The 9,212-nt window shown below is 40.1% G+C and overlaps 2 protein-coding genes across 2 annotated transcripts in view; both read left to right on the top strand.

Moving 5' to 3' along the window:
* The first annotated feature begins 3,363 nt into the window (after nt 1-3,363).
* On the top strand, nt 3,364-4,663 carry LOC114547150 (codanin-1-like). The gene is made up of 3 exons (XM_028566381.1): nt 3,364-3,522; nt 4,027-4,606; nt 4,659-4,663. The coding sequence occupies exons 1-3, from the start codon at nt 3,445-3,447 to the stop codon at nt 4,661-4,663; spliced, it is 663 nt and encodes a 220-aa protein (XP_028422182.1). The 5' UTR covers nt 3,364-3,444.
* Nucleotides 4,649-9,212, top strand: part of LOC114547298 (codanin-1) — a 14,554-nt gene continuing 9,990 nt past the window's right edge. Inside the window, exons 1-12 of the mRNA XM_028566595.1 lie at nt 4,649-4,754; nt 4,845-5,045; nt 5,454-5,644; nt 5,916-6,029; nt 6,143-6,221; nt 6,642-6,762; nt 7,377-7,486; nt 7,675-7,764; nt 7,900-7,975; nt 8,151-8,356; nt 8,724-8,856; nt 9,085-9,212. The exon at nt 9,085-9,212 is cut by the window's right edge and continues 16 nt beyond it. Coding sequence (XP_028422396.1) covers nt 4,687-4,754; nt 4,845-5,045; nt 5,454-5,644; nt 5,916-6,029; nt 6,143-6,221; nt 6,642-6,762; nt 7,377-7,486; nt 7,675-7,764; nt 7,900-7,975; nt 8,151-8,356; nt 8,724-8,856; nt 9,085-9,212 — 1,517 coding nt within the window. The 5' untranslated portion in view covers nt 4,649-4,686. The remainder of the gene's footprint in view (nt 4,755-4,844; nt 5,046-5,453; nt 5,645-5,915; nt 6,030-6,142; nt 6,222-6,641; nt 6,763-7,376; nt 7,487-7,674; nt 7,765-7,899; nt 7,976-8,150; nt 8,357-8,723; nt 8,857-9,084) is intronic.

Below are 9,212 nucleotides of genomic sequence, written 5' to 3'. Positions count from 1 at the left end.
GTATATTTGTGCACAAGGGAAAGGAATCTGAGTATTGTTTGATTTAGTTAGGATTCCTCACTGAAACTCTTCTCCACAACCTCCTCCCACTCCTCTGCTTGTACGATACTGTAAAATAGCTCCAGCTTCCTTCCGATGCTACTCTTTGCATGCTTAACAGTGAAAACAAAGAATCAACTACTGAATAAAAAGCTGCATATCACTTACCGTCACACGCCATCTATCTCGTGAAGATTTTAACCCAGCAGTGACCTCATTACCTTTTGAATCCATATATTTTCTTTCACTATTCCTCCTCCCACCTGATATATGACTAGTTTTCTGCGCTTCCTGCACTGACTTGGGATGATTGTGTTGCTGGAATATGATAGATTGCATTTTTTTAATCAGTGCAACTAGCTGACTTTTGATGCACAAAAGAAATAACCAGAAAAATAAACCGAGGGGAATAGACTTTGCTGTGTTTAACACGCTTGTAGGAAACAAAACAGGAGTTGAAAGGCAGTCATAGCCATGGCTGCACACATGGACGAAGAAAAAAAAATCACATTGCCAAATATTTTGATAGATTTTGATAGATGATGAATATGGGAGCATATAGAGATTGAATGGGCTCATTGCTTTGTAGTTATATAAAGTGTGCTGTTTGATGCAGATCTTGCAGATACCTGCGCTAGCCTCACAGAGCAGCTATGATGACTCATCCTGAAGGCAGACAGCGTTCAGTCAGTCAGTCGCCTTAATGTTTCCTCTCTGTCCCTCTGTGCATAGCGAGGGATGACTGAGCCTTGTCTGTGTTGGAGATCATTCCACTGTACCACCAAGCCAAGCCTTCCGGTCACTTCTCTCTTGTGTGTAAATGGCATGTGCTGCCATGCCTGTCAGCGTGCTCAATATATCACCACTGAAATCAGTGCTGTTGGACTCGTGCTTACAACGCTGTGCTTCTACCGGAGAACTCCCTCTTTTTCTCTGAGAATTCGTGGGGCCATTTATCGATCGACTGGTGGAAAATGGAAAGAATTTCAGGGTGCAGCATTCATGTGTTTGTTAATGCGATAGCTTGTAAGCTGTCAAACAGGGGCGTGCAATGTCTACATGTCGCCGGGAATCAATCTTTGAATCCTCCCTCTTTCAACTCTCTATTTCAGGCTCACAGATTTCAAGATATTTCAAGCTTTCAAAGATCAGAACGCTGTTGTGCAGACTTTTAATATATACTTGTAAAATATAGAGTAATTATTTAAATAAAATAATTATTGTAATACCATAAGTTATACGCTAACAGGCTTCAGTGAAAGGGAGGAACAGACTAAACAGTGCTGCTGGTTTTAAGAGATGATCAGATTTCTTCTCATGTTTCTTTTTTAATTATTATTGCACATAGTTGGTGTGACGTTGTAGTACTAGTGTTGAGATTTTCTTTGTCACTTTTTAAAGTGGCCTGCTCATAGAAAGGTGTATAGTAAAAGGTATTTATAGTAGCTTGCAGGATATTTGACCTTACAGATACCCATAGGCCAATAAGAACAAACCCAGGTGTTTTATTTTATTTTGAAAAGGTGAGATGAAAACTCATGAAAGCTTTGGTGTGCACTGGGACACTTCTGATATCATAACATTGGATTACTTGTTAGTAACTTATAAATACTTGACAGAAATTATTTATCGTGACATTTGCTAATTTGCCCATCTATCATTTAATGGTTGATATTTTTGTGTTGTAATGTATGTCATGGTTTTGAAATGTAACTGTACAGTCTCAAGGAAAGAATGTAACAAGTGGGAGTTTTGCATTGTATATAACTGTAATTATTTATGCTTATTCTATCATGTGTATCATATTAATGCCTTGTACAGTGTTTTTTCTTCTTTTTTGTTTTAAAATTATTTTGTATTTTATTTTTATAAACTGGTTATAAATAAAATACTCATTCCGCATGCAGACAGAATCTTGTGAAAGGTTTCTGTTTTAGTCCAGAATTTTTTTTTTATTCACTTGGCTATTGTTTTGTTTAACATCTTCAATAAAAAAAACAATCCGACATCACAGACTGAATAAAAAGTAAGTGAATTAAATATCAGATTAAGATTCAAAATGAATACAAAAGATACAATCAAAATACCACAAAACATTAATTGTATCTTTTAGAGTAGGAAGAATGCAGTGAATGTGCTGTAATTGAAATCACCTAAATATTCCTCAAGCAGGGTTGTCAAACTACTGGCCTGCGGGCCAATCTGGCCCCCCAAAATGTTTTGTTGTAAGTCCAGGGGCATCGGACTGGGGGAAAACAGGGGACTGAGTACCCAGGGCCCTCATGTGAGGAGGACCCAAAAAGATGCTAGAATGAATAGCTGTGGATGTGGGGAGGGGCCCATAGAAAATGCCTTTCTAAAGGGCCCAGAATTTAGTGCTACGCCCCCAGGTAAGTCCGTCCTGCAAATAAGTTTTTTTTTTTATCTCTACTGATCTTTTCCATTTTTATTTTATTTTATAGATTATAATGCAAGAAAAACAACATAATGCATAAAATAAAAGTTTTATTTACATTTAACAAACTGCACCTAACTGTCCAACTTTTCAATATAAACACACCAAAGCGCAGTCAGAAAGCCTTTTTCCCGTGAAGTTAAATGTGACTGCTACCTAACTCATCTGCAATGGCAAATACAACCTCAGCAGCATTACACTACTAAAATAATGAACAGCAAAATGACAGGTTAGAGCGAGAAGATAGGGAAAGATGTTGCTTCAGAGATACGCCACCATTTGGAATTGCCTGCCACAAATGCCTGATTGGGTACAGTCAAATGGCTGAGAGGACTACTCTATATTTTTGAATGGCATTTAAGCTTTTAGGTTGTAGAAAGTCTTCTTTACAAATAGATGATATTTTGTATGTTTTTTCTAAAAAAGCAATGTTTTTAACATGGAGAACAAAACACTGTACAATGGTTCAACAATGGTTCAACCAGACTGATAATTGAAAGGACAAAAAAAAAAAGAGCAGCAGTTAAGAATTAATTGGTTAATTCATTAAAGAAATTGGAGGCTTGGCATCAAAATGTGTGCAGATTTAAATAGGAAAGGGTTCCTGTTTCAACTGTAAATTATACATTTGGTGTCTGAATTGTTTTAATCTTTTGTTAAAAGAAAGAAGAAAAACATCAACATAACAGGTGATTCCAAACTTTTAGATTAAATTGGTGGTAAACAACCCTAACTATTCAAGAGGTAGAACCCTCTCCCCTGTAGGAGAGAACAACCTGGCCAGTGGCCCCCATATGTTTTGAGTTTCAGACATTTCACTTCAGTCAAAGGATCATGGACTGTCAGCTTGTGTCAGCTGCACACGTATTTGGCATACGTCATACGCATACGCGCCTGCGTACACGCTGACCCCGCCCCGTCCCCTGTAGCTCCCGTAGCTCCTCACCAGAATGGCGGCTCTTTTGGAATCTCTTCTGTTGCAGAAAGTTGATATCAAAACGGTCTCGGACTGGCTGAAGAATGATGAGGTAGGTCCGAAAAGATTATAAACCACACAAGTGAGACGTCTTATACGTGCTTGCCCTTGTATAATGTGTTTTATAAGATGACATAGCTCACCACTGATTGTAAACAAAACTTTTAACGTTAGCTGAGAGCTAGCGAGCTAGGTTAGCTGTAGCCTGGACTGGCAGGGACGCTACGTTGTCAACTCTAACGTTACTTCCGTAAAATGTAGCGTTAAAACAAAGCTTACCATAGTTGTTTGCTACAGTTATTAGTATTACTATCTGAAGAGGGCTGTGCAGTTTTGCGAATGTTTGTCAGCGCGTTGTTAGCTAGTTAGGTCAACAGGCTATCTTCTGCAGAAATGTCCTGAAGCTGTCCAGCAAAACATTTATTGACCTAGTTACTCTCTATCTTGGGCTCATCTTGCATTAAATAGCGTTGATCATCTGAGTCGTTTCAGCTTTATAAATTCCTATATTTGTAACAGTTAATTATTTTAGTTCTTTTATGTCTCTTTTCAACAGGAGGGTGACCGACTGGCATTCAGTGAACTTGGGGTGACAGTTCACAAACAAGAATTTGTCCCATTTCTTTTAAACTTTTTGAGAGAGCAGAGCAGTCAAGCACTGACCCATGGTCCTGCCACGCCAGCCAAGACCCCCAGCCGCCCCAGACCTGCTGTACAGACTCAGGGCTTCAGTGACAGGAGAGGTTGCAGGTCTGATGGTAGTGGAGCTGGTTCTCGGAGTGCCAGCCGGGTCCAGCTGTTTTCTCCTGCTTCCTCGGTGTCATCTGGATCTGAGTGGGATGCTGCTTGTCAGTCAGGGTCCCAGTCTGCCTTCAGCAGCCCCTCCTTTCCTACAGGATGGAGCCCTGCTTCCAGGCCTTCAGGCTCTGAGCGCCGGCCTGGCCAGAGGATCAGTCTTGGGGACTACATGGTTTCTCCTCCTGACCTCCACAACAGCCCCAACTCCCAGTCACAGAAGGGCCGCAGGAGAAGTGGTGGCAGCATGGCAGTGGGGGGACAAGGGAAACATGGAGGATGGCGTGGAGGACATCACAGTGATGAGATTGGACGTTGGGAAAGCGGGGGGAGGAGGTCAGGTAGAGGAGGAGGAGGAGGAGGAGGAGGAGGAGGAGGAGGAGGGAACAGTAGGATAAGCGAGCAGGTTTCGCCTCCATCTATGGGGCAGCTCAACTTCAACAACTTGGAGGACTTCCCTCCTGTTGGGTCATCACCCATTTCACCTGCGTGAGTCCACACAACTCTTAGTTTAACAAAAGTCAACACTGATTCGTCATTGATTTTTAGATTTGTCTAACAGTTTTCATTATCCTTCAGGGCATCCAAACCATCTAGAAGAATAAACCCAACACCAGTAGGTGCAGAGCGGCCACACTCCAAACCAAAGACCTGCTTCACCTCCACCCCATTTAGTGAATCTTCTAGTCCCTCATTAGTTGTGGAGGCGCTTGAGGGCTCAACGACAGTGGGCAGTCCTCTAAGCCTGCAGGAAGAGAGGGAGCTACTAAAGAGGGAAAAGTAAGTGCATATGGAGAATAATTCTACTTATTCTCACACAAAAGTTGCTCCCTTTACTATACCCGTTTGAGGAGTGAAAGAAAATATGCAATTCACTACAATTGCACATGATTATACTTTTGACCTGGTACATGCCTTTTACTGTTTGCCATTCTACGTTGTAGATGGGTAATACTGTATTCTAGATTTTGTAATTAATATTTTATACACTCATTATGAAAATGTTATTCTTTAACATATTTCTACATATATGAAATAATAAGAATATCTAATTTCTTTATTTTCTCAGTTTTTTTAAAATCAATAATGTTGTAATGCCTATGTTGTTTTTGGCTCCTCTGCAGCATCACTTGCTCTTCACCCCAGTTTATTTCTGCTGTTTCATAATCAGAAATGTCTTGTTTATAGGACCAAGCGAGCTCAGCAGGTCGGCTCTCCTCTACCGTCCTCTCTGGACCCTTGCACCCCCACCAAGTTGGGTCATAGGATGGGATCTAAAGTTACACCCGATCTGCAGACACCCTGTCCTGAACCATCTAAAGTCACCTTCTCTTTGGAACTGGATCTCCTGGCAGAGCTGTTCTGTACCTGCATTTCTGGTAAGTGACCACAAGGTGGTGCTTATTTGCTTTGGGAACAAAAGTGTATTTTGAAATATCACTTCTTATGATAATTTTGACAGAGAGTAACGCAAAAATAAATCAAACAAAGTAAATAATCAAGCAGTCAGACCTAAAACATAAACCTAATAATATATTTGGAGTCAACATGGCTTTAAGAGTAAGTAGACAAATGTATGTAAGAAGTTATTTTAAATATCTCCAAACTTTAAGAAAATGGGTTTGTTTTTGTTATCATCATGTCTTACAGAAAACCTTGTGCCAAACATTTTCCTGGAACTTTTCTTTGTGGTGCAGTTGCTAACGTCTCGGTCTCCTCACACTCATGATGATGAACAGGAAAGTTTGTGTGCGGTGAATTCAGGTGTGTAATTAGTTTGTATGTCTCTTCAGTCCTATAACATAAAAACATTAGTATTTTTCAACTTTCGTTTTAAATTGGAAATGGGATTGAGCCCCTTCTTTTCACATTTTCAGAAGTTCTGGAGAGATGTTACCTGAGACAAGTTCACAACTGTGTGTATTTTGCAGTGAAGGTTCTGGAGAATCAGTTTCAGTGAGTAGCTTTATATCTCGTGTCACAGGTTTTCCAAGAATTTCTCCTCTTTACTAACAAGAATATATAAACTAGGGGTGTGCAAAAAAATCGATTCACATTCGTATTGTGATTCAAGCTCTACCGATTCAAAATCGATTCATAGAATTCCAAAAATCGATTCATATTTTTATAAATGTTTTTATTGTAACTACTGCAATCCCATGGGAAAAGTAACTACATTTACATACTGTGAATTCTTTTTTTTTTATCGAGAATCACTTTGGAATTGAAAATCGCTTTTGAATCAAATCTTAAGCTTAAAAATCAATATTGAATTGAATCGTGACATTTTCTGAATCGTGGACCCCTAATATAAACATACAGCTACCTAATAAAGTGATACTGCTGAGTTAATTCCTAGCTATGTTTTCTTGTCAGGTTGGTAGCTCATTTGGACAAGTGTACCTTGCGTCTGCTGGCAGAGAACGAAAGGGTGGTGTCTTTCTCTCCGGCTCTCAGGGACCATCTGACTCAGGCACAGGACGGAAGCACAGCCAAGGTAACAAACATGTACTGTATTGTACTGCTATAAATGCTTATTAAGTCCCGAGCAGTGTTTCCTCTATGTTGATTTGACCGTGGCGGCCCCCCACGGCAACATTTCTGCCCCCCACGGTATCAGAAATAGGGCTGCATTATTAGAGTGCATGTGGGAGAATAGCGCTGACACACAAGGATAACTAGCCAGTTGAGATCGTGTGTGTACGTCCTTGAGAACTGTAAGTCGTGTAACTTATGTTGTCCGTTCATTTAAGCCTGGTCTTGCAAATTTAAATTAAGTTGACTGGTGATTTTTGTTGTTTGTATTTTTCACCTGCGAACCTGCCCCCACTGCTAAAATAAATCCTAAAGGAAACACTGCTGAGTGCTATCGAATATAATTAAATATCGGGTCAATACACCATTTTGTTTCTAAGACAGCATCTGTTTTAAAATACTTTATTAGATTGTTTTATTAATTTTGTATTAAGGTTTAATAAATATATCGTAGATGCCACTTCTTTCACTTATTACAACATTTGTTTTAAGTCAGCACTAACATTTTTGTAATCTACTCTCTACCATAGTACGTCTTGTTTGGTTAATATGTTTTTATCCCTCCATCTATTCCAGCTCTCTCCTTCAGTTTCCACTTTCATCCACTCAGTCCCATTCCAGCCTGCTACTGACAACCGGTCCAACTTCGGGAGTGACAAGGCCTTCCACACCTTTAAAAAACAAAGGTATACATATGCATAGCTGCCCTCTTACTTAATGTCCAGTAAAAACTAACTGTATGAACGTTGAAGTGTGTAACAGATTGAGTAAAACTTCTAGATTCAAGGTTCATGATTACAAACTGCACTTCAAGAAACTGCTGAATTAGACATTATCATCACTTTTGCATTTGATGTTTTTGCTATTTTCTCAGAGACATTTTTTATGAGGTGTTACGAGAATGGGAGGACTTTCACAAGGAACCGGGGTGGAACTTTGATTCTGCTCTTGGCAGTAGGATAAGGCAAGTCCAATTGAACTTTTAAATTTTTTAGCTTGTGGATCAGGTGTAATTTAAATATTAACATAGTTTCTATCTAATCCACCTATCTGATCTACTTGTGTTCTATGCACTTCATTGTTCCATTTTCTTTTTTAGAGGAATGATGAGTCAACTAACCTCTGCAGGAAACCATTCCCATTTTGCTCGTCTGTTCCTGAAGCAGCTTGTTCAGGTAGACTGTGGCACCTCATTCATACCTACGCTATCTGAACAAATACTATATACTATACTATACTAAATATGTCATATGGATTTTTATTGACAGTGATAACATTTCTCCTTTAAACAGAAGAGTGGCATATTACACACACGTTGGCACAATAAATCCGCCTGTTTTTTGTCCCCAGATGTGTAAAGGCCCCCGTGTGAACAGCTCTCCTGGGGATACTCCCGATGCTGACCTGCTAGGCATGCTGGGAGCTGACAGCCTGGGGCGTCTGAAACGTCTTGAGGAGCGTCTCATTCAACCTCATGGAGTTGTTGGCCCCTGCCCTCCTCCATCCTTCCCTGGTCACCAGGAGTTCTTCAGAGGTTTCCTGCAAACAGCTAGCTGGTAAGCACATACCACCAATTACAATATTTCATATAAAAAATAAATATTAAATAAAATTGACACCTAGCATTAAAACATTGAATTTATTTCAGAGCTACCTAACCTGACAAGCCAGTTAGGGTCCAGTCTCACGTTTCATAAAAGGTGTGGCTATGTTGTAAGATGTTTTTTATCCCCTAATTGTTAATAATCCAAAATTGCATTCATAATATCCCATTATGTCCTTTTCATAATAGCAGTGCTTTTACTTTCTAAGTTTTTCATGTCCCTTTTTAACCAAATTAAACATTTTCTTTGACAAAAGCTAAAAGCTTTTAGTGTCTGCTGTCTGTCTGTGATCTAACATGTCTTATATATTGTTTACCAGCTGCCAGCTAAACCAGCACTTGCAGGACAGCCTGTGTCAGCAGCTCCTCCAGCTGGACGAGGTGTCCATCCTGAGCCCTCCTGCTTCCATCGGGGAGGTAGAGGAGGAGGGAGATGGGGACATGGAGCAGCAGGTATACTCTGAGCCCGACAAAGGGATGTTATTGCAATGTCATTGTCACTGTTTTTTTATTCAAGTGCCATGCCAGTTTGGATCAAGCTAGTTACACAGTAGGCAAAAGATGTTAGCATGGATAGTCTGTCAAATCACAACATGTCAGATTCAGAAAAGGCAAATCTGACCGACATGCTGTTAATCATATACTGTAAACCTTTGTCTCTCCGTTCATCCACCTCATCAGGATGAGAAGCAGCGGTTCACCTCCGTCCTGCTCCTCGCTCGTCTTCTGGCTAAGTTTCTGGGACTGATTTCCTTTCTGCCTTACCAAACATCTGAGAGACCATCCAGAGAGATACAGGAGACTGCATT

The sequence above is a fragment of the Perca flavescens genome, chromosome 20 (assembly GCF_004354835.1).
Source record: "Perca flavescens isolate YP-PL-M2 chromosome 20, PFLA_1.0, whole genome shotgun sequence".
Lineage (NCBI taxonomy): Eukaryota > Metazoa > Chordata > Actinopteri > Perciformes > Percidae > Perca > Perca flavescens.
This window is presented reverse-complemented; position numbering and strand designations above follow the sequence as displayed.

Excerpts from the sequence above, each read along its gene's own strand:
- LOC114547150 (XM_028566381.1), top strand. The coding sequence starts at position 3,445 with ATGGCGGCTCTTTTGGAATCTCTTCTGTTGCAGAAAGTTGATATCAAA. Across the intron at positions 3,523-4,026 it reads ACTGGCTGAAGAATGATGAG|GAGGGTGACCGACTGGCATT; the intron begins GTAGGTCCGAAA and ends TCTTTTCAACAG.